We start from the raw sequence: 22,751 nt of genomic DNA, 5'->3' as shown, positions 1-22,751 counted from the left end.
GCGACAAAGCACCCGGAACACGACCAAAAAGTATTACCAATAGCCGGGAAAAGGGAGCGTGCAGAGCCCGGGTTCGAAAAAGGCGAAGAACAAGCCAGGATGGCGAGGGTGGTCCCCCGTGCCTCCCGTGCCTCATGGAGTCGACCTCAGCCCATATCGACGACATGGGTCAATTCGGCTTCGGCAGCACACCGTAGCCAACGCATCGCAACTCGGGGGACGCGTCGGCCCATCTGATCAGAGTTCATTGGTTGAAGCCGCGGTTCCCATCAAGGCGCAAGAGGTTGTCAACACGCTGAGCCGCACAGCTGCAGACAGGCAAGTTCGCTGGCAGGCCCAATTTCGCTGGCAGGCCTCAACGCTGGCTGGTGGGCTCGTATCCATCCATAGCCATAGCCATGAACAAACTCGGAGGCGCATGCACAGGAATATGAACGCGCTGGCGTGTGAGGTTGTTCAGAAGGCCAAAACAGACGGTATCATTTCATTGGAAATTCCATCATGCATTTTCCACTACGGTTAACCAAAAGCCAAAGCGAGTAGGTAAGAAGCAGTCAGGCCGCCGTTTCTCTGGTGTCCATCCCTAGCCCCGGGTCCGGGACAGTAGTCCGTAGCTGCTGACAAGAATAGAACCAACCCAAGCTGACAGGCTTGGCGGGGTGAGACGGGAAATTGGTCGGTCACAGGCGACAAGCCAGGATCCGTAGGACTATTAGCTTAACGAGATGACAATATTAATGAGATGAACAATATGGTGCAAGTCTTCTCATAATCATGATATGCACATGTGCATCATAAGAGTGCGATTTCGTGTCGGCATTCTTCATCGTGCTTGTTTTCGATGGTAGGGTAGGCTGTAGGTAAGGCAAGGTAAGGCAAGATTTAGCTGATTAGATCGGTTCGCTACCAAACAATCAATGGGTTCTAGCCAGACGGGTCACAGGTTGCACCCGGCTCGTTCATTCATTAGATCGCATGCCAATCCATGCTGCCATGGAATCTTTCAATAGAAGGAAAGTTGGAATAGATAGCCAAGTGGATTAATCGGTTTTTACACTGGAGTGATGCCGGTAACGCGCGTACGGTGTGCCACGCCAAGACCAGTGACACCATAAGGCAACAGTGCCTACCGTTGATGCAAAGATGCACATGTATAACTCTGTATGTTCTCGAATCCTGATGCATGGTTGTTACTACTCCACTGATGTTCATGTTGGGGGCTACTAGAGGATACAGAGAAAGCATATAACTCCCCTCTTACATCATCCAGAACCTCCTGTACCTACCCAGCTTTAACAGACAGTCGGAGTTACCAACATTTTCAACGTCATAGAATCACTGAATAACACACTTCAACCCACAAGTCCACAGAACGCATATCAGCTCTCTTCATGGCCTCACAAGGAATATAACTGATATAACTGATATATATATAACCCGTATTGAGTCTTTTGGAAAGACCCCTTAATATAAACATGATAACTGCAGCTCGTAGACTATCCAACACCACCAACACATCCTCAGCCATCCAGAGAATCTCACAACTCTCATCAACCCTCTCACCAGCCATCTCATCCCCTCGCCCCTTTTCCACCTCCCCCTCCCTCAACATGAAGATCGCCATCACCGGCGCCCGCGGCACCGTCGGCCGCGAAGTCGTGAAGCAGTGCGCGAAAGAGGGCCACTCGACCGTGCAAATCAACCGCACGCCCCAAGACCACGACCACGGGACCCCCAACACGGAGATGCGCACCGCCGACGCCGCCGCCGACTACGACGCCACCCTCGCCGCCTTCGCCGGCTGCGACGCCGTCATCCACCTGGCCGCCATCCCGGACCCCAAGGGCAAGCCCGACAGCCACGTCCACAACAACAACGTCTGCGCCGCCTTCAACGGCCTCCGCGCCGCCGCCGCGCACGGCATCCGCCGCTTCTGCTACGCCAGCAGCGTCAACGCCATCGGGTTGGCCTACTCCAACCAGCCCCTCCGCTTCGCCTACTTCCCCATCGACGAGGAGCCCTACCCGGTCCGCCCCACCGACGCCTACGCCCTCGCCAAGACCGAGGCCGAGGCCGCCGCCCGCGCCTTCCCGGACTGGTTCCCGGGAATGAAGGTCGCCTGCCTGCGGATCCACGAGGTGGCGCCCCGCCGGGACGTGCTGCAGGAGCACGACGAGGACTGGGTCGACGCCGGCGTCAAGCAGCTGTGGGGCTGGGTGAGTCCCCGTCGCGACGGCGCGGGCCTGCCTGCTATCGGTGACGCAAGCGGACCATTACGACGGCTGCCAGATCTTCAACATCGTCGCGCCCGACACGACGCAGGGCGGCACGCCCTCGGCCGACCTGGCCAAGAAGTACTACCCGGACGCCGAGATCCGCGCCGACATGAGCACCAACCGCTCCTTCTGGTCGACGGACAAGGCCGAGAAGATCCTGGGCTGGGTGCATCACGAGAAGGAATAAACCGTTATTTAATGAGATCATGTAGTAATGCCTCGTTGAGGTACAGATAGATATCCAAAATTAATGATTCACGCACCCGTTAAATATCTTATCAGTCGTAACCAGGGCAACTTCACGTGAGACGAAGAAACGTATGTACTGTAATTAACGATGCATTGGAGTGTGTCTGTTGGTATTCCATGCCGTGCCGTGGATCATGATGCGTCCTCAATCGGGTCTCGCTCGCGTATAACACACCCGGCGCTTCCTAGACTTGCTGCTGCTGTATATCAAGACGTCTCATTATTGTTGACTGGCACCCACCTTACCCCTGACCTACTTCTTCTGACGTTTGGCGCTCTTATCACTAACAGAGCTCAATACGCTTGCAGAGCGCTTCTGTCCGCCACTGCTGCCAGGTCTCTCATCCTTTTCTTCCCCGGTGCCAGTCTCTTGCTTGACCCCATTCGGAGCATCTTTATCTTTGGCTTCTTTGGCAGCGGCCTTTTCATCGTCCACCCCCGTACTGTCGCCAGCAGGCTTTTCAGCCGATGCTTGCTCGCCCCCTCTTTAGGGGCGTCCTTGTCGCCGTTAGCACCCTCGCCAGCTGCAGGCTTCTCCGTGGACGACGTAGCCACATCGCCACCGGCTTTCTTTCCGTCCTTCTTTGCCGCGCCATTTACCTTCGCAGTTTCGCCGTTGGAGTTGCCCTTAGTTGACTCAGCAGCAGCTGGCTGAGGGACAATGCCAGCGGCTTTGTCCTTCTCGGCCTTCTTTGCCTTTTCCAGCTTGATCTCGGCATCGAACTTGTCGCTCAGCTTCTTCAAGTCGAGCAGGGTCTGGATGTTGATCAATAGATGCTCCATCTGATCCACGACGGCCTTGGTCGGCATCGTCAATCGCGCCGGGACGTCCAACTCATTAAGCGTGTTCGTTATGCGGGCGTGTTGAGCATTGGACTTGGTCGTGAGGATCTTGTTGATGCGGTCGTAGCGGAACGTTGGGCCACTAGGCAAACGATCGTGCGTCGACACACCATATGTCAACTCCTCCTGCTCCGTGAGCTTTCGCCGTTCGGGCGGCTGAGCTCCCTTCTTCGTAGGCTTCTCCGGACGGGCATCAGTGGTGCTTGCGGTAGAGTCATGACGGCCGTGGCCATGGCCACTGGCAGAAGCCGCTATGCTCTCTCGGCGCTGTTCAGCCAACGGCGTGGAGCCAGGTTGCGCCGAGGGGCCTGCCGAAGCAGGTGTGCTCTGACCATCGGCGGTGCCCATAAGTGATTTGCGCTTCTTGGACTTGTCGGCAGTCATGAGGTTCTGGAGTAGAGTGTGGAGACCATTGCTAGTCTTGAATGTGCTCAGGTCTTGAGTGGTTTCGGTTGTGGGATAGTCCAGGCGGTTGTAGAGCTCGCGGCGCTCCTGGTTGAACTTTTCGGTCCTGGCCAAGATGCGACGGACTTCTAGCAGCAACGATTCCTCTTCACGGGCCTCTTCCTTAGAGCGGCCCATCTGGGCTTCGGCGAACTTCTTCCGCCTCGTCTCATCCTCCGGCTTGAAGCTCGTCATGATCTCATGCAAGTTGTATTCGGCTTGGTTCATGTATTGCACGGGCCGTTGAACCGCCATCATCTTGGCAGCAACCTCGTAGTACCGTGCCTTCAAGTCTTCCAGGGTGCGAGGCTTTCGGGCTTGTACCACAGCCGTGTTGGAATCTGTGCTTGCATCCCCGTCCTTTGACTGGTAGTCGTACCGATCCCATATTATCGGCCACCTTAGATCGTAATCCCTCACAGCTTCCATCAGATAGTCAGTCTCATCCTTGGTCCAGTCTTTGTTGGCCAAGGTCGAGTTGTACTGATCCTCGCTGTACTGCGGCACGTCTACTTTGACGTTGAATTTGGCGAAACTCGAGTCCTCCATCTCCTCGGGCTTCGACTCGCCATTGTCTGCGTCCATTTTGTCCTCGTCGGGTTGGCCATTTGGTTGTTGGTCAGGCTGCGGCGCCGTGGGTGGCTGCACATCGGTTTTCCGCCGCCAATGTCTGAGTATTAACGATTCGTCCTCACGTGCAGAGTTGCGGAAGGGGCGCATTTCCCATCTCGCCGCCGGCTTCCTGCTGCCAAACCGTCGCTTTTTGAAGGAGGATATCTCGGGGACTATGGCGATGGGATTGTCGCCTCCCAAGTTCTGCACTTCTCGAGCCAGCCCTTTCAGGTTCTGCCGCGCAATTGACGTCTTCTGCTTCTTCGCCGGTCGGGAGCCCCCGCCCTCGTTGGGCAGGTTGAGCATTTCGCGCACATCGTGGGAAGTCATCCTGAGATCGAATGGGCGGCTTTCATTAAAGAATCGGAACCAACGTTGGGTGGTGGTGGTGGGTGCAGGCAGCGCCGCGGGACACACGCCGATGACGACACAGCAGGTGCGCAATGTAATGGCCGTAGGTTATATTATCGTAATGACAGAGCGACACATCGACAACAGAATTGGCTGTCGCCCAGGTTCGACGATTTCTATGGATGCGACGCGTCTTTTTGATGGATTAATTACCTGGTTGCTGAGGGCGTCGACGACCAGACGGCTGCCAAATCTAGTAGAGTTCCAACGAACATCAAATTGAACTGAACGAACGCTGAGCTCCAAAAAAATTGAGATCCATACTGTAGGTAGTGCCCAGAGTGCCCAGAGCCAGAGTGTCCCACCGCTGAAATGCACGAGCCACCGCAGCTAACTGCTACGGGTTAGCGGGTCCCAAGCTGCACTTCAGGCCTGGCCGCCCCCTGGACACTTTGCCCTTTTCCCTAACGTGGCAGTTTCCCATGAGGCTTAACCCCAGCTTCCCACCTGCTCGACAACCCGTACCGCGCGACAAGACCGGCTGCGCTCTTCACCAACCCGACGACGACCCTGAGCAAGCTACGGCAAAAAGGACACCGATTCGACAAAACACAGCCAATTGAGTATATACGTGCAGTATAGCTCCGCCCCTCGTCCACCACCGCCCACACTCCGGCACGATCCACCACACAGCATCACCATCACCATGAGGGCGATTCTCCCCCTTCTGTCGCTGAGCACCGTCGCTCAGGCGCTCTACTTCTACATCGACGGGTCGCAGCCGAAATGCTTCTTCGAGGACCTGCCCAAGGACACCCTGGTGGTCGGCCACTACGAGGCCAAGGAGTGGGACGAGAACATGCGGGCGTGGTCCAAGCATGACGGCATCAGCATCTACATCTCCGTTGACGTAAGGCAGCCGACCGCATTCTTTGCCGACTAGACGCGGCTTGCGATAGGGGAAACAAACTAATAGTGGCCTGCATAGGAATCCTTCGACAACGACGACCGCGTGGTCTCCCAGCGCGGCTCGAGCTCGGGGCGCTTCACCTTCACCTCGGCCGAGGCCGGCGAGCACAAGATCTGCTTCACCCCGTCGTCCAACTCGGGCAAGCAGGGCTGGCTCTCGCAGCACCACCCCAACGGCGGCATCAAGCTGCAGCTCGACCTGGCCATCGGCGAGTCCTCCGAGATCGCCAGCACCGACAAGGGCAAGATGGAGGACCTGTCGCAGCGCATCAAGGACCTCAACTCGCGACTCCAAGACATCCGCAGGGAACAAGTTTTCCAACGTGTAAGTTCTGTCCTGCTTTTGGAGAGAGGAAGGTGGTCGTTTTCAAACGTGGGCTAATGAAAGCAAAAATAGGAGCGCGAAGCCGAATTTCGAGATCAGTCCGAGACCACCAACAGCCGTGTTGTTCGATGGATGGTTATCCAGCTTGTTGTACTTGGCATTACCTGCGCGTGGCAATTGTCCCACTTGAGATCTTTCTTCATCAAGCAGAAGCTCACTTAAAAGGCGTCTCTTCAAGCTGGTTAGTTGGTTAGGTGCCGGGGGCTAAGGGAGGCTCAAGGAGATCACTGGGGACTGGACGTCCCTCCAACGTGGATTGACGAGACCATGGTTTACATAAAACAGGTAGGGAGGGCGCGGTCTTTGTGATGTTGTATAATGATACGAATGACCATAAAATCCGACTCGGCCTTTCTTAAAGGGGTTGTCTTCCAATATCCATACGTTGTAGCACGCGTCAGATCTCCTCTCGCCTTCAAGTTCCAGAACAAGGCATCGTGAAATACCAAACTTGGCCATAAGTTGATAGATACAACCTCTGTCTTCGGCTAAGGCCCCTGTCTTTGAAAAGTGCCCAGCTCATCATATTCAAGTACTAGAAGTGATTGTTGGCACTGCTCATATCTTTTCAGGATGTATGACGGCATCTGCCGAGCTGATAGCCCGTCAGTATCTGGCAGAACCATGCTAACATAAAGACTTTTATCAAATGGAGATGCATGGCCATTAATTCTACAAACAGTCCCAAGTCCTACAAGATGCTACTGAGTATAATAAATGATGGGTACATGTAGGTATTTGCGAAATTGCATGTAGAAACGCAAGATAGCGAACTGTCAAAGCCTGCTGGCGATCTTTTCGAGACCTGAACGTCGGACAATCGGGCTTGCTTGCGGAATTCAATACTCGTTACGTTAAAGGACATATACAAAAGAAACAAATTTATATACATGTTTTAGCACTATTACAGATATGGACAACAGCAGGTGGTTTTCAGGTTTTTGTTCCCGGTGTATTCCTTTTCTACAACACAAAACTCAATGTCCCGTGACCCTTTGTCCCTGTATGCCAGATCTACTACATCCTCAACTGCCTCTCTCCTCTTTCCGCCCCTCCTCCTCAACTGCCTTCCCCTGTCGCCGAAACAGTAGCTCCTCTGGTGTATGGCCGGCAATTAACGCCAACTTAATTATAGACGGGATGTAATTCGTGAGGCAGGGACCATCGAAAGTCGACGATTATATGTGTGAGAGAACCCTGATGCCTGTCAAATGCTGAAGAATTCCACCGGCGCCATGCGCTTGCTGTGTGTCGCTTTACTGAATTAACACGCCCCTCCTCAAAACTGCGTCTACTCCGGTCCGTAAACGAAAAAACGAGGGTCGTGAATGATGCTGATAAAATAGAGAGGAAAATTTTGTTGGTTCGTTTCCCAGACTCCGCCAAGTGTTCCTGTACCAGGAACGATGAACTCCATAGATGGGCCCTGCATTTTTACGTAATGATAAAAGCCGGTTCCAAATCTTGGTAGTAGAGCTGACCTGTCGAGATTATATCCACGAACAACTGCACGACGGTGCTACTGCCCGAAGCTGTTGCACGCCGGCAACACTTCGAGTCAGGACAACATCGAGACAGGCATAGCGGTGATGCCAGGGGCCACTGAATAAAATGCCGAGTGTATCGCGCGCTGTCTAAGAATAACAAGTGTTCGTGAGCAGGCTTCTGCGGGCATAACGTGCAAATGCCAATTAAAGCCGCCTGTATGTCGTAGCTGCGTGAGGCAGGTTGTACCAAACGTTGATGTTGAGAACGGGATGCAGCCCAAAAGAGTATTACAAAGGTGTAGTGTGTTGAAACATCGGACAGGATGTCAGCCATCCAATGCTCATTCGGAGTCTATACGGAATCGCAGATTTGAATGGGCCAGGGGCGTTTAACCTATCGAGATATTAGTACACGCGCTTCTCAACATTTCGGAATTGCCAGGGGTTTACTTACCGCAGCAAAGCACCTTCATGAACTTCTGGAAACCAGTAGGTTGAGGCTGGGTAGGTTGACCGTTGCTGGGCATAGCCTGTGCCCCTCCACTGATGTTCGTTTGAGGAGCCGACATTCTCGGTGGCAGATTTTGGCTGCTATTTTGGAACTGTGCTTGCGTTGAGCCAGTCGGCGTGGCCATATCACGAAGTCCCCCCACCCCGCTGGTTCGTTGTGGGTTAAGCGCGCCTGGGGCGTTTGGCCGGCGCTTGTCCGTCGCCTTCGCTGGAGACGGAGGTGGGGGCTGCGCGGCGTTTAAACGCTCGATGGTCAAGCCAGGGTTGCTGAGCCCCTTTCGAGAGTTGCCGTGGAGCTCCATTTGGGAAGGGCCCGGCCTCTGGTTTGGGTTGTGGTAACCACTGGGCTTGTTGTGCATGCCATCCCAGCCCTTGCCAGAGTCCTTGCTGACCTTCATCCAGTCGTACTCGCCATCCTCAACCTCGCCCGTGTTCTTCAAGGCCTGGGTGAACAGGTCGCGCAGGTAGTCGTAGTCGGGGGTATCCTCGAATCCAAGATTCCGCACATAAGTGAGGTATTTGCTGAACTCCTCAGGGAATCCTTCGCACAGGTCCTTGATCGGCGTGGTCTGCTTCTTCTCGCCGATCTTCTCGTACTTTTGTTTGTTGGTCGCGGCCTTAAGGCCTTGCCACGGTAGTCCACCGCGGAGGAAGTACATGAAAACGTGACCCAGTGCCTCGAGATCGTCACGGCGAGACTGCTCACGACCCAGATGTGTGTTAATACTCATGTATCTGGCAGTTCCCGACAGCGACTTTCGCTCGCGGTAGGGGATGTGTTGCTTCGTTTTGGGATCGCGGTACTGCTTCGCCATTCCAAAATCCACAACATGGATGACATTGGCTGCCTTGGTTCCGGGGCGTCCGATCAGGAAGTTGTCTGGTTTGATGTCACGGTAAATGAGGTTCTTCTCGTGAATCGTTTGTACGCGGGAAAGCTAAACATTGGGATGGTTATTAGATCAGATTGCACAATCGGCGGGGGATTAATTCATGTGGTGGCGTACCATTTGCTTAGCCACCATAACAACTGTCTTGATAGTGAACCTCCGGTTGCAGTGGTCGAAGAGATCTTCCAGCGAAGGACCCAGCAAATCTATGACCAGGATGTTGTGAAGACCTTCTTGACCAAAGTAGTAGACATTAGGGATGCCGGCTGGTTGAGGTTAGCGAGGTTTGCTACAGGTCGTCGAATGATCGGCCAAAACTTACGACACCCGACTAGGATCTTGTATGTCCGATATTCATCTCGTAATTGCGGTGCGTCGCTCTTACGGGGTTCCTAAACAAAGACAGTTAGTTTACTAGACGCGTGACAGACAATACGATTGGTACGCGAGCACGCACAAACTTGATGGCGACTTGCTGATTGTTCAGCAAGTTGGTGCCCTCGAAGATGACACCGAAGGAGCCCTCTCCTATCTTCTTGCCCACTCGGTAGTGGACACCGACAACGTTTGACGATGACGAGGCCATTTTCGTGGAGGTCGAGGACTTGAAGTGATCGCTTCCGAATTGAAAATCGAGTCCAGGTGGGAAGGCCGACGTGAGTGCGGATCGTTGGGTCGAGGCGGTCGATCGGTAGTCAATAGGACGGACGGGACAGGCCTATTGCATGTGCCAACGAGCTGAAGGGGGTTGGTTTCCTTCCTTTTTTGGGGGCACTTCCTTCTCTCGAAACCTCAAAGAGAATAGGAGTATCGAAGATACTCGGACACTCTAAGCCGACGCGAAGCTCATCCCCGAGTATCTGTTGTTGATGAGGATATTGACACAAAGACTCAAAAACGGGGGAGGGAAGAGGGAAGGGGGAAGGTCGGTTGGTGGAATGCCCAGAGGGACGACGAGATGGGTTTGGACAGGCTCTGTCGGATCCTGGGATGTTGCGAGTAATTGGCAGGACTGGGCAACTGGGCAGGGTGGAATTGAAAAGGGAAGGAAGGCGAGCGAGCAGCGTGAGAGCCTTAGGTTTGGGGGGAGAAATGACAAGAGAAAGAAAGGCGGAATGCAGCGACGCCAGTGGGCAGTGGGCAGGACAGAACAAGCAGGGGACAGGCAGGACAGGCAGGCTCAGGGCAGGCCAGGGTGACAGGGTGAGACTGCGCGACTGGAGCAGCAAAAGAATCGGCCGGTTTAGTCCAGTTAGGTGGAAGAGTTAAGGGGGGGGCTAAGGCACCGCCCAGCAAAGAACGCTAGGAAGGGCCTGTGGAACCAGAAAAAGAGAGCGCGGCCAGAAAGGAGCCCCAGCAGGCCAAGCATCCAGAATTGGGGTTGCGTTGCACAGAGCAGCCGGAGCCACAAAAATGGAGAGAGTCAGCTCCTGATTGAGCTCGCTAATCCCAGCAGAGTAGCAGCCAGCAGCAACCTCCTAACAAAAAAACAGACGAGGCCCTCGAATTGAAGCAATGCAAAACCCGGGAGCGGCTAGTCTCCCTTTTTCTTCCTGGCTGCCTCGATGCCTCGATGTCACGATGCCTCGACTCCTCGAGGCGTTCATCTGTCTTGTCGGCAATCGATGCGATACAATGGGCAATGTATGTACATAAGGTAACGTGATGATGGAGGCAGTGTGGCAAAAGCATCCAGCGCAGCAGCAGGCAGGCAGGTGGTTTGTTGTTTGCGATGGCCAACAATCCGTCGTGATTGGCGAGCACCTTGATTAACCAGCCTACCGTGTGACTTCATAGCTACCCTTCCTCTACAATCTACTGGGCGAGGGACTATCGCAAGCTGAATCTAGAAAAGCCATCATTGATGGAGACATGGATCAAATGGATGCATTGACGGGCCCTCGGTCGCCTGGTGTGCCCTACCTCCTTACAGGAGTTGCGCATATGCGCCTGAAGTCTCAGAGCCTGTCCTTCCATCGGATGCCCGAAGTTGTGGAAAAGGCAGGGCGACTCCGAGAGTCAGTGCAGGTGGGCATATTCAGGGTGCCCTTACCAAGGTATTGGATGCTGACAGGCTGGTGTTGTCGCATTGTGTATTATGAAGGCGTGTTGTGTAGGTATTTACCTGCTGCCTTTTTTTTATGTACGAGTACCTTCATTTCTATCGCATAGTGCTGATCTGATTTGTACCTTGCAGCAAGCCCAGCACCGACTAGCCCTGGGCTCGACCACCACTGCGCCCCCAGTTCAAAGATCACGACTCGCAAGCCCACGGCGGCACGGATGCCGGTCTTCCCATCGTGCGAGACAAGCATCTGCCATTTCAGGTTCAATAATATAAAATGCACACTGGCCCCAGCGCGTTGACGAATCTCAACAGAATGGATTATTTCAATTCTTATGGGCCGGGGTACATGCTGAAGAGAAGAATAAAATGTCCAATAGCATTCCTTCGTTGTACCCTATGCGACGAGGGATAAGTCGAGCCGGAACCTTCAACGTCCCTCGTGCAACAAAGGTTTGGTCAAACATCAGTCAATGCATGCAACATTGTTTTTTCCCCTGCCAGCCGCATTTACTTTTTCGTCTGCGTTTCATCTTCCCATCCACCCGAGTCCGGCCTTCCAGGCTTTGGGAAAGATTCTCAAGTCGCGTATTGGCCGATCTCAAGTCAGGTAGGTACGGCCTCGTATGTCCGTCTCCCGCTTGCCTGACACTCAGGTGTCGAGAGGTAACATCGGAGCTTATTCGTGGAAGGCGTGGAGGTACCGAACACTGCAACACGAGCACCGACTACGCGAATCGTTGGTGACCAAGTGTTGACACTAACTGGGTGAAACGAACGCCGAATAATCGACGGTCATTACCTCGCTACCCAACATCTATCGAGATACTTGCACGTCCACCACCTGTTCTTCCGGCCGCAAGTACTCTGGTTTGAAATTCCAATCTGGGAGTCGCGCAAACCTCAGGTACTAGCGACGTAGTGCGATGGGGCTGGCATGGGTATTTTCATAGGCAATGTCCGAACTACCCCAGGAGAAACGGACCGGAATATCCATTGATGGACAGCTATCGATATGTGTGATCCCGCTTCTTTTCTTCGTCGTCATTCGAGTCAGCATCACAAGCGTCCGCCTGCATCGCTGTTTGCCTGGCGCCTCCAGCCCCGAATCCTGTTCCCAGATTCTTTGTCTCCATGCTCGCCGTCAAACACCAGCAGCGATCAGCCGGTTGTCTGGCGTACTAGTAGACTTGGCTTGGAGGACGAACTAGCTAGCTGCTGGCCGGGGTGGTATCCTGGGGTGTCCGTTATTGGCCCATAGTTGCGTCAATAGGTCCTGCCGAACCCCCTGCATCTGCTGAGGTTGTATCCAGTATCTCTCACATCGAATGGCCTTTGGGGGACACAGAAGGGGGGGACCCCTAGGCACATTCCATTCTTGGCCCAGTCGATTGGACAAGGGGCCGAATCTCCTTGTTCTGGCCAAAAGGCCTTCCACACCACAATGCGATGCGACGCTACTAACATATGAGGTACATGCCAAATCCAATTATCCAGGAACAAGAAGAATCTCATCTCACACGGATATCGTGCTTAGGTATTACTAACAACCCTATCGTTGCATCAGGCCTCTCGTCTGCCGAGAAAGGGTCCGTCTGTCGCGTATGACAGATCACCACCACCATATCTTGGATCTGGCCGGTCGCCTGTCGCGAAATAAATGTCGGTCAACCGGCTGCACCCGTGCTCGGCTGTCCGTCCTTGGTACCGTGCCATCTCACCGACAAAACAAGCACCAGAGACGGCAAGCAAAGTTCTTATGCATGCCCAGCCGTTGCCCTCGACCTCGGCCCTTGTGGGGTTGTCTGCAACCTGCAAACCAACTGTCGCGTTTAGCTAGCTTGGTCACTTGTTTTGTTAGTTCTTCAGGACTGATCGATCTAGCAATTCAGGTTCTACTTGCACCTGTGATTCGACCGGCTTGCTCCGCAACATCTTCCTTCGCGACTAATCTAGCGCTCGGTCTCCCCTCCAGCCTCCTGATACCGCTTGATCAACTTTTTGCCGCTGCGGCTCGGCTATACTGACCACATACCACCACCCACCTGCCTTTTGAAGTTCAACACGGGTCGAGGGGTTTTTGCATGCGTCGCGACGTATTTGCCGTCGACACCTGTGCATGCATGCCATTCACGGTCTGGGCCAAATCGCATAAGCGTGTCCCATTGTATATATTTCATCGCTCCACTGCAGTGCCTGGGTACGGTACGGATGGAAGGCCACTACCCCGACTTTCACCGTCTCGAGCTTCTCTGCTCGAGGAGAGCCGCACGGCAGATGTCGGTTGGGATACCCGATCTACGAATCTGTCATGTGGGGTTCTCTTGAGCTGGGCGACTTGTCATTTATGTTTACGACAAAACCTCAGGTCGCCAATCCCTGGTATCGGCCAGCAAAGAATTGCGAGTAAGGCCATTCGACATGCTATACCTGCCCTGCCCTACCTTGCCCTGCCTGCCAAGACTGCATATCAAGGGTCTGGAGCTTGGGGACGTCCCGATAAGAATGTTTCACGCTACAGTCTGGCATGATCCCGCATCGCAGTATAGTTTACTCACCAAACAGCCTGCAAAGCTTGGCGATCCTTCCGCGGCACTCTCTAGCCCGTCACATACCCGCGTTTCATTGTCCGTTGGAGGCAGCCCGGTGGTGGAAATGGCTAGGACATTCACTACCCCGGCAATGCGATGGTTTGATATTGGTGTGACGCGAATCTCCGATCCGGTGGGTGTTCCGAGCATCCTGCTAGATCTGCCTTAGTCCGGCAGCGCTCGCTCTGCAACGCCGAGGATGGCGACTCATGTTGTATGCCCATCGGGCTGGTGGCCAGGGTAGGCATATCCATTAAGAGCTTCCAATATTGAGACACTCACCAGGGTCCCAGCTCCGGCAACAAAACGGCAACCATTGCTGAACCGGTGTTGTTCAGATGCATACACCAGCGGTGTCTATGATCAAGACCCCGAGCTCCTCTGCTCCGGATTCCCAGCAGCGTAGTGAGCTGCTGACAAGTGGTCTCGCCAGTTACCAATGGCTGCTACTAACCGCCACAATAATAACGGTTCAGTTACCAGCTGGCTAAGCCAAGTGGCCAACACGGCTCATCCCGTTATTACAATCCGGGTCGGTCTCAGAAAACCGAACTCACGTGATAGTGACCAGTGGTCTTCTTCTTCGGGTACAGTGGTTTTTTAGGCTCTCATTATGAATTGGGAGGTAAGTACGGTCAAGATGTTGCGTACGACGATGCCAACAGCAACTGAACCCTCTATCTGACGCAAGCCTCACGTCTATGGAATGCATGAATAATGATGACCACCTATGGGGGACCTCCCAATGACATTATCCCATTTTGCTTATTTCCTGGCGTCTTGCGGCCTGTGATCTCCTCATTTCTTCATCATCAGTCAAAACGGATTTGCTAAAATGCCTTTGCAATCCCTCTTCGCCATCTTCATGAACAGCATGTCCTTGACCGATGCTGGTCAGACTGTCCCGCAAAAGGAGCTCATAGAGAGCCGTGGCGCAAAACGTCGCAGGAATGTTCACGAGGATGGCGATGGGGCTGTAATTCATGAATGTGAAAGCCTCCCGGCCGAAGAAGATGGCGCACACCATCCTGGTGCCCAGGTCTCTTGCCATGTTTGCGGCAATGGTGATGTCGGCAAACCCCCAGATCATGGCCGCGTAGCCCAGGCCAATCATGAGCGGCACGGTGGAGGGGTTGACAAAGGGGTTGGCGGGGTCGATGCATGCCCAGATGATCAGCCCGATGAAGAAATCGACGAAGAACTCCGTCATGACGACGAACCCGAGATTGGTCTGGTCTGGGTGCGGGAACGAGCTCAGGATGGCGGCAGGCGATGCGTTGCCGACTAGCGGTTGGCCTTGAGCGATGAACGCCGCCGTGATGGCTTGTATTTGCGGCCAGTACATGCCCATCATGACGAGCCCGGCCACGAAAGCCCCCATCACTTGGGAGAAGATGTAGTACGGCACCTTCTTCCATGGGAAGCCCTGCCAGAAGGCGAAGCAGAGAGTGATGGCGGGGTTGAAGTGGCCGCCGGAGGTCGGGGCGCAGGTGATGATGGCGAAGGCGATGCCGACGGCGTAGGCGCACCCGACTTGGAACAGGCCTCCGAAGGGAGACACGCCCAGGGGGTTTGCGGCATTCAACATGAAGCTGGCGGTCGCGGCGACGCCCGGGAAGACGTATAGGAAGACGCCGATCGCTTCGGCCAGGCACTCTCGCAGCCATCGAGGCCGTCTCCTCTCGAAGTCGAGCTTTCGCTGCGATACTGGCTTGTGGGCTCTGACGGATCGTGCCGCATGTTGCTGTAAGGCCTCGGTCGTCCCAAGTTCTACTGCTGGGGGTTAGTGATGATTCCAAGGTTGAGTGGCTCCGTTCGGGTCCGGACTTACAGTCTTGAGAAGCTGCATGGTCAAATGGTCCGGAACGCATATTTGCGGCGCCTTGGTACCCAGTGAGGGTACGAAAATGCGGTCGGTCGGTCGGGCAGGTGTTGTTGTAATGGAGCTTTATTCAATGCTCGCGACGACAATCGTAAAGACTACTCGTTACGGTCGAAGCAGGCTTGGAAACACGCCGGGCTGCACAGTATTCTGGTCTGCGTGGCCTTTATACCACCGACGATCGCTGTCCCAACACCATATTCCAGCTTACCTACTCAGGATACCTGATGTCGGTTCAGGGCGGGTCCACAACGCAACGTGGGCGGGACATGCAGTACGGGTGTGCATGCGAGTGCACCCGTGAGGCCGCATCACACATCACACGGGCATCAAATCCTTATTGGGTCTCAAAAGATGCGTAGATCTCAACTTTTGGAGAGGACCGGGATTTCACTTGCGGCTTGATGAAGGGGTGCCAAGTTCGCCTCGTAAGACAAATATTGTGATCAAACTTCCCATCCGTGCGAGGCTGGCCGGGAAGAACTGGATTCGCATCAGTCCACTATGGGCAAATACAACACTACTGCTTATCTCATATATCGCAGGAAGAGCCGAGAACCAACAAGAGCGGGCGGGGGATACATCGGAAAGAGATTCCTCCTCTGCAGACTCATCATCTTCCAATGCCAGGATGTTTACAGCCTCCAAGACCGCAACGGCCACTGGCGCAGCGGCACGGCGCGAGCCCGTCGGCGGGTAAGTGGACACGCATACGACGAAAGAAAAATGCATAATTTCTTTTTACAGTTATACAGCAGAGCACTATGGCCATCCAAGGCCGGGAGAAGAAGAAAAGGGAGGTGCTCTAAGACTGCATGCAATCCATTGTGAAGAGCTGATCTAAAAATGTCTCCCATTTGCGGGACCAGCAGTCTGAGTGTGAACGGACGGCTGTTATTTAATTTCTTCTTATCTTTCATTCCTTTTGAGTTTCTCTTACTTTTCATGCCTTATCAGCTTACATGCGTCCAAGACACACAGCCGACACACAGCCTTGAGTCTGTCTGTCTCAGGGGGCTCATGACGTGGGCCAATTAGTAGACCTGACTGGGTTTCGAAAGAGCAAGTTGATTAGGGCTGCGGCTGATATCAATGGTCAATCCAGCACGACTCTAGAGTTTGCCATCCCACTTCCTGCAAGGCTTATATGGCGCTTGAGGACCTGTCGTATTTGCCCATGTGTTGGAAGCGGTTTTCTAAATCGGCTCCGGCTTCTACGAATTATAATTCTATCGGCTGCGTCGGATTGAGAAGGGGGAACCAGAACAAGTCGCTTGGCATCAATACTAAACACGGTCTGAGTACTCTGTACCATGCTCCGCGCTCGCCGCCCTGCTATGCTCGTCGGTTCAGGAGCGAGCGACGAGCCCGTCTTTCCTTTAGATAACACAATGAGCAGGCCATACTCGTATATTGAGTAGGGTTCGACAATATCCCGCTCGGTAACTAACGCACATGGAGTCGCGGCGTGGTAAAGCGACTGTCGAGTCTGCCTGGGCTGGGCTGAGGCCGGGCTGTGATCTCAAGCTAGCCCATACCCGAAAGGATCACCTTCTGGAGTCCGTCTAGCTCGGGCGCCGGATGAGCGCGATATATATAGAAAGAGAGAGAGCGAGAGCTAAGCACGCACCGTTAGGGTTTTCGTATCAGGATACTCCTGCTACAATCGAACGACGATCAATGTGAGCTGGTTCCTTAACGTGCTCTGGCGAGGTCTTGGCAGCTGAACGCGCCGATCCGCACGTGAGTGGCTTGCCTGCCGAGCTGGTGGAGAAACATTCCAATCAAGGGCAAGTATGGTAGAGCGAGGCTGCCTTGTTGACGTCCATCTCATACATGTATGCGTGGTTCGTATGTGTTATGCATCGCGTTGGTGGTTTGAATGGTGGAAACTTGCGCATTGGATTAGTTGGGCCACGGCATTGTAGACGACTGCCTGCAAATGGCTTCCCACGTTTCACGAGACTGTAACAACTTGGAGAAACGACTCGGCTGAGCGTTAGAGAACCTGATTGGGTTGATAGAACCTCGATCCCAGGCAATTGGCCACCTGTGTCCAGGAAAAGCGCTTGAGACAGTATCAACCCTGATTTGCCACAATGGATGACGACAGGAAAGGAGACGGCACATCATACAATTTTGAACTCGAGCCATGGAAGGAGAAGCCACATGAGCCAAACGCCGCGGCCTTTCGCCTGACCGCACTACCCATGGAGCTCCAGCTCGAGGTCATTGACCACGTCGACCTGCGCGGCCTGGTCGCGCTCCGCCGCACCTGCCGGCTCTTCCGCTCCTTCGTGATCACGCGGAGCTACCTCCTGCGCCGCTTCACCAGCATCGACAGCGGTAACGGCGGCGTCACCCGCATACCCGCCATGGACACACGGCTTAAGTACTGCTGCTCGCAGTGCCTGACCATGCCGCCCGCAGACCTCCTGCTTCTCGCAAAGGACATTGGCTATAAGGCCGACGGCGAACAGTCGTCGTCATCCCATCCTCTCGAAGGCGTAGTAATCGGAGGAGAGCAACATCGCAGCAGCAACGATTATGGATGGAAAACCCTCTGTCACCGCTGCTGGCGGCCGCGCTCTCCGCCGTGACGGCCCGAAGCCGAGCGACCTGAACGGTCACTGGAACGTGCCGATCTGCATCATGTGCGGCTGGCCGTGCCCAGGGTGTGACCGGCGGCCGCGGTTGCACCCGGCCTGCCGGGTGTGGCGGAGGTGGCTCAAGGCGGCCTGGTTTCTGCTGGGGCTCGTGCAGTTCGTGGTCGGGTGCTTCGGCGCCATCGCTTCCTGGAGCGTCTACCACAATGACCCGAGAAGCTTGGTTCCAGCTTCGGTGAGTAACTCCTTGGTTATATCGAGGATGGGGAGGAGACTTTCTATCTGTCCGTGTCTCATGAGGGCTTGTGCTGACTTACTGCTTGCTACCTTTGTGCTGAAATCGTAGATAAATTTCGGCCTTCTCTTAATCTCCGGAATAAATGTGGCTTGGGGGCTTGGATTCGAGGCAGCGAGGTACAAGTCGCCGCTCGCGCTCGAATTTGCCCAGGCCGTCATCTGGCTGCCGCCCATAATAGCCAACGCCCAGTACCCGAAATGCGACCCGTATACTCACTTTTGCGACTCTTTTTCAAGACGTCCCTGGTGGTCTACATTGTCAACTTGTGAGTTTCGCCTATTTAATGGGGAGTTCATCTCGCCCACAGATAGAGCTCTCTACCAAGGTTACGTGCTAGAAGATGAAGAAGCTGATCATTTTGGGTTTCCAGCACATTTCGGGTTCTGAATACTGTGGGCTATGCCATGCTCGCTTCCAATTACGACTTCAGGAATCTGTTCCTACCGGACTTGCCAAAGGGTAAGAAGATCATGTATGCTTTGGCTGCTTGCTTGGTGTGGTGGGCAGTAGTTCCTTGAGCGAAGGAGACGGCCTCGACGCGGTCAGTAATGGAGTGGAAGTAGGGTACGAATTCTTTGTGTCTTCTGATATTTGATCATATCTCAGACCGACTTGAAGCGTTACTTTGAGATCTCCCTCCCTAGTTCCTAAACATGCACGCATCCTATGCGACTAGAGTCCATCCTGAGTTACAGACTGCCAGGCCGCAACTATCTGGACGTTATCGTAAGCCATCACCACCAATATCATTATCATCGCCCTAAAGCTCGGCATTATCACCATCAAAGCCCGACGGGTCATCCAGGTCCGCAAACAGCTTGATGCCCCAGCTCTTACCCGGGTCGTTCATCCGCACCTTCTTGTCCCGCTTTGCAATGGCCTCCATCTCCTCCTTGGAGAACTCGACTTCCAGCGCGCCGCGGTTCTCATCAATGTGCTTCTCGCTCTCGCTCTTGGGAATGACGACGGTGCCGCGCTGCACGCCCCAAGCCAGGACCACCTGGGCCACAGTCGCATTCTTGGACTCCGCCAACTCGGTCCAGAACGGGTCCTTGAAGATGGGCCCGACGAGACTGCCCTTCTTGTCGCGGTACGTCGGGTTCGTGTTGGCGAGCGGCGAGTACGCGATGACCTTGACGCCGATCTCGCGGTGCCAGTCCACAAAGTTCTGCTGCTGCAGGTACGGGTGCGTCTCGAACTCGTGCGCATAGGGGCAGACCTCGCAGACGTTCAGGACGGCCTGGACGTCGGCGCGCGCGAAGTTGCTGACGCCGATGTGGCGCGTGTAGTTCTTGCGCACCAAGTCCTCCATGGTCCGCCACGTGTCCACGACGGAGGTCCCCTCGTCCAGGCGCGTGCCCTCGCCGGGCACGAACGCGACGGGCCAGTGCATCAGGTACAGGTCCAGGTAGCCGACGCCGAGGTCCGCGATGGACTTCTGGATGGCGGCTTCGGCTTCGTCTTGGCGGTGGTCTGAGTTCCATAGCTTGGAGGTCACCCAGATCTTGGAGCGGTCTATGCCGGACGCCTTGATGCCTTTGCCCGTTTGGTCTTCGTTTTCTGCGAGAGATGTCAGTCGTCAAATGCTCTTAAAGCATCGAAGTCGCCTTTTGGGTGGACTTACTATAGATGAGAGCTGCATCGATGTGGTCGTAACCATTGTCCAATGCGTATTCGACGGCATGTGCAACCTGTCATACTCATACCACATCAGCTCGGCTCTGTTGGATTGGTAAAATAGTCAAGGATGCTTTACCTCGTCACGGTCAGAAAGCCAAGTGCCCAAACCAAGCTGGGGAATATCCCCCTTTCTCAGACTGAAGGATTTGATGGTGGCGTAGTCATGTTCTGTTCGAAGTAACACGACAAGTGTTACAGCCACGATAGCAGCGACCGCCAATGCTTTTCCAAATGCCATCTCGTATCAAGTGGTTTTCCAACACAAGATTGAAGAGGTTTGAGAAATGAGTTCGGTCTATTTGTCGCGGGTTAACCATAAGTTATCAATTGTCTGAGTGTCAAACAGTTGAGATGATCCCCGCACTGCGTCATCGATGTCGTGATTAGGATATCATCCTGGATTTGGTGCAACACAGCTGCAGATAAAAAACAAGGGGTTACAAACGCTAATGTTCAACGTTGTTGGTGGGGGAGGGAAAATATGCATGGCATGGCACCTTACTCTAAGTCGGTAATGTCTAATTCGAGCCTTGTGTACAGGGCGAGAGGTAGGCAAGAAAAAGAGAAATGTGCCACAAGCAGTCGGAGTTACAGTCGGTTGGGGAATAGATACCACCACCAATCAACTTGTATCATATGCATCAGACCTGCATGAGTAACTTAACCAGGATCTCAAATCTGATGCTCAGTCAGAAATAGTGACATCTGTACTTTCCAAAGGAATACAATTGAAAAGAGCAACTATCAGACGCCAAACACTAAACTATTTACAGTTATTTTCTCTCCATCCCCTTGCGTCTATTCCATCATCCCATCAGAACTACCCATGACCGCCCCTGACACCCCCGGCGCGCCATCGGGCAGCCCCGAACCCGCGCACCACGCCGCCCCTCCCAACGTGCCGACCAAGGACTTCTTCGACACCAAAGGCCTCGCCTACGAGACCAGCTACGGCCACAACGCGGGCCTCCTGAAAGCCGTCGACAAATTCACCGCCCGTCTGCGCCCCGGCTGCCGCACTCGTAATGATGATTCCGCAGACCGCCGTGACGACGATGAAGATCGGCGCCGTCACAGCCTGTCCGGAACAGGGCGGAGTTCGGGTGTCGCGCATAGCGAGTCCAGTCGGACTGGCCGAGGCAGCCGGAGGCTTGCGCCCCGAGGAAGGACTGCAGCCCGTAGACCGCGTTCCAGCTCAGCGCGGATCCGGAGAGGGTGGATGGTGTGCTCATGAGTGCGCCAGTGCCGCCGGCAGCATGCACCGACCAGCCCAACATGCCGAATAGGGTGGCTGTTATCATGACGAACGTGATGCGAAAGGGAAGCTGCAGCTTCTCAGGGGGTATCATGGGTAGAGGTAGAAATACGACAATGAAGACGAAGAACGAAACCAATGAAGCCGTGTCTGTATTCGCCGACGCTGGCAGGGTGTTTCGTAAGGTGACGAATGGAACCCCTATGATGGCCCGTAGTATTATCTTGACGGCTACAATTGAGGGGGTCAACTTCTGCCCAGAAATGCCCAAAGGAGGTGAGAGAGCATAAGGAAACTCCATCGTTATTACCTTGCCCGCCCCAGTAGGCTTGGATGCCCATCCAGACACAGGCCGTCATGATACGGTTCAAGACGGGCCAGAAACCTCCGCGCATGCCCCAAGATGCCCGAGACAGCACCGTGAACCCAAGGTATAAGTGGCTTCCCGGCCAGCCGGCGAGCACGGCGACCAATGCCGCTATCAGAGCCACGCCGACCACGCACCCTATCGCCTGCGTTGCGCTAAGACCGAGCGACAGTAAGGAAGCGCCAGCCGTCCATGCAGAGGTGTTGATACTGGATAGGGCGGACCGGCCAGTTAGCGCTCTGATCCTACTGCATTTCGTTCGTGAAAGGGAAAGGGGCCAGAGCAAGCCTCACCCGCAAATGACCCAGTAACCTGCGAAACCTTGCCAAGTCCACGTTCTCCGGTCCTCGGGGATCGGGATCAGATCTCGGTTACACCAGAAGGTGTTTTTGTAATTGGCGTCCTCGTCAACTGGGCATTCCAATTTCTTTGCCCATCTTGACATCCTGCTCTGGATCTTGGGTTGCTCCATTCCCGTTCGTGCCAATAGTCTAAACTTGTATGAGGTAAAAGATAAGCTCGATAGATATTAAGTGATTTTGACTATTTCTCTGTTGCTCATGCAGTCGCCGGTTGAACAGGTAGTTTGGCGCCCTTAGAGTTCAACGACATGGATGTAGTCCATGTCGATCATATATATGCCACTGGTAGATTGATGGGTATCTCATTACTTGAGGCGCAACGACACACCGTAGCGGTATGATACCTGATATAAGGACGTCGGATGGGGCCAATTGTCATGCTTAAGCATATACATGTTGCTCGCTTTGGAACTGGTTTCGGTATAGGCCCGACAGATTTGTTTATCTGATAATGATAGGGAGAGTGCTTACTGCATTTTGTCAACAGGTCGCAGGCAGCCCGTCCTTGGCGATGCTGATCAGAGACTTGCAGCTTGATAAGGCACAACCGGGTGAGAGCTCCGGATTGAGGAAGCTGGGATCGGAACCTGTGCGGGGTGCCTAATCGATCGGGTTGCACTTGCATCCTC

The 22,751-nt window shown here is 54.2% G+C and overlaps 9 protein-coding genes across 9 annotated transcripts; 4 read left to right on the top strand and 5 right to left on the bottom strand.

Moving 5' to 3' along the window:
• Window positions 1–1,610: 1,610 nt before the first annotated feature.
• Window positions 1,611–2,463, top strand: PG997_011326 (NAD-dependent glucose-6-phosphate dehydrogenase; the record flags this gene model as incomplete). The annotated part of the gene is made up of 2 exons (XM_066815641.1): window positions 1,611–2,216; window positions 2,290–2,463. The coding sequence occupies 2 exons, from the start codon at window positions 1,611–1,613 to the stop codon at window positions 2,461–2,463; spliced, it is 780 nt and encodes a 259-aa protein (XP_066664931.1).
• Window positions 2,464–2,819: 356 nt separating this feature from the next.
• PG997_011325 (SWR1-complex protein 4) lies at window positions 2,820–4,754 on the bottom strand (the record flags this gene model as incomplete). Its single annotated transcript, XM_066815640.1, has 1 exon — window positions 2,820–4,754. The coding sequence occupies one exon, from the start codon at window positions 4,752–4,754 to the stop codon at window positions 2,820–2,822; it is 1,935 nt and encodes a 644-aa protein (XP_066664930.1).
• Window positions 4,755–5,481: 727 nt separating this feature from the next.
• Window positions 5,482–6,291, top strand: PG997_011324 (emp24/gp25L/p24 family/GOLD-domain-containing protein; the record flags this gene model as incomplete). The annotated part of the gene is made up of 3 exons (XM_066815639.1): window positions 5,482–5,685; window positions 5,764–6,069; window positions 6,142–6,291. 3 exons carry the CDS (start codon window positions 5,482–5,484, stop codon window positions 6,289–6,291), a joined length of 660 nt encoding a protein of 219 aa, XP_066664929.1.
• A 1,771-nt stretch (window positions 6,292–8,062) lies between these two features.
• PG997_011323 (casein kinase I) lies at window positions 8,063–9,602 on the bottom strand (the record flags this gene model as incomplete). Its single annotated transcript, XM_066815638.1, has 4 exons — window positions 8,063–9,064; window positions 9,134–9,282; window positions 9,339–9,408; window positions 9,474–9,602. The coding sequence occupies 4 exons, from the start codon at window positions 9,600–9,602 to the stop codon at window positions 8,063–8,065; spliced, it is 1,350 nt and encodes a 449-aa protein (XP_066664928.1).
• A 4,821-nt stretch (window positions 9,603–14,423) lies between these two features.
• Window positions 14,424–15,543, bottom strand: PG997_011322 (uncharacterized protein; the record flags this gene model as incomplete). The annotated part of the gene is made up of 2 exons (XM_066815637.1): window positions 14,424–15,445; window positions 15,504–15,543. The coding sequence occupies 2 exons, from the start codon at window positions 15,541–15,543 to the stop codon at window positions 14,424–14,426; spliced, it is 1,062 nt and encodes a 353-aa protein (XP_066664927.1).
• A 515-nt stretch (window positions 15,544–16,058) lies between these two features.
• PG997_011321 (uncharacterized protein) lies at window positions 16,059–16,363 on the top strand (the record flags this gene model as incomplete). The annotated part of the gene is made up of 2 exons (XM_066815636.1): window positions 16,059–16,250; window positions 16,310–16,363. 2 exons carry the CDS (start codon window positions 16,059–16,061, stop codon window positions 16,361–16,363), a joined length of 246 nt encoding a protein of 81 aa, XP_066664926.1.
• Window positions 16,364–17,653: 1,290 nt separating this feature from the next.
• Window positions 17,654–18,472, top strand: PG997_011320 (uncharacterized protein; the record flags this gene model as incomplete). Its single annotated transcript, XM_066815635.1, is given in 3 exon segments — window positions 17,654–18,064; window positions 18,075–18,395; window positions 18,422–18,472. The coding sequence occupies 3 exon segments, from the start codon at window positions 17,654–17,656 to the stop codon at window positions 18,470–18,472; spliced, it is 783 nt and encodes a 260-aa protein (XP_066664925.1).
• Window positions 18,473–19,218: 746 nt separating this feature from the next.
• Window positions 19,219–20,376, bottom strand: PG997_011319 (NADPH-dependent d-xylose reductase; the record flags this gene model as incomplete). Its single annotated transcript, XM_066815634.1, has 3 exons — window positions 19,219–20,018; window positions 20,083–20,149; window positions 20,215–20,376. 3 exons carry the CDS (start codon window positions 20,374–20,376, stop codon window positions 19,219–19,221), a joined length of 1,029 nt encoding a protein of 342 aa, XP_066664924.1.
• A 751-nt stretch (window positions 20,377–21,127) lies between these two features.
• PG997_011318 (NCS1 nucleoside transporter family protein) lies at window positions 21,128–22,205 on the bottom strand (the record flags this gene model as incomplete). The annotated part of the gene is made up of 3 exons (XM_066815633.1): window positions 21,128–21,624; window positions 21,704–21,969; window positions 22,054–22,205. The coding sequence occupies 3 exons, from the start codon at window positions 22,203–22,205 to the stop codon at window positions 21,128–21,130; spliced, it is 915 nt and encodes a 304-aa protein (XP_066664923.1).
• Between the last annotated feature and the right edge of the window lie 546 nt (window positions 22,206–22,751).

This window comes from Apiospora hydei (assembly GCF_038363865.1).
Source record: "Apiospora hydei strain CBS 114990 chromosome Unknown utg000008l_segment0_segment0, whole genome shotgun sequence".
Taxonomy (NCBI): domain Eukaryota; kingdom Fungi; phylum Ascomycota; class Sordariomycetes; order Amphisphaeriales; family Apiosporaceae; genus Apiospora; species Apiospora hydei.
The sequence above is the reverse complement of the archived record's forward strand: the minus strand, read 5'-3'. Positions and strand labels throughout refer to the sequence as shown.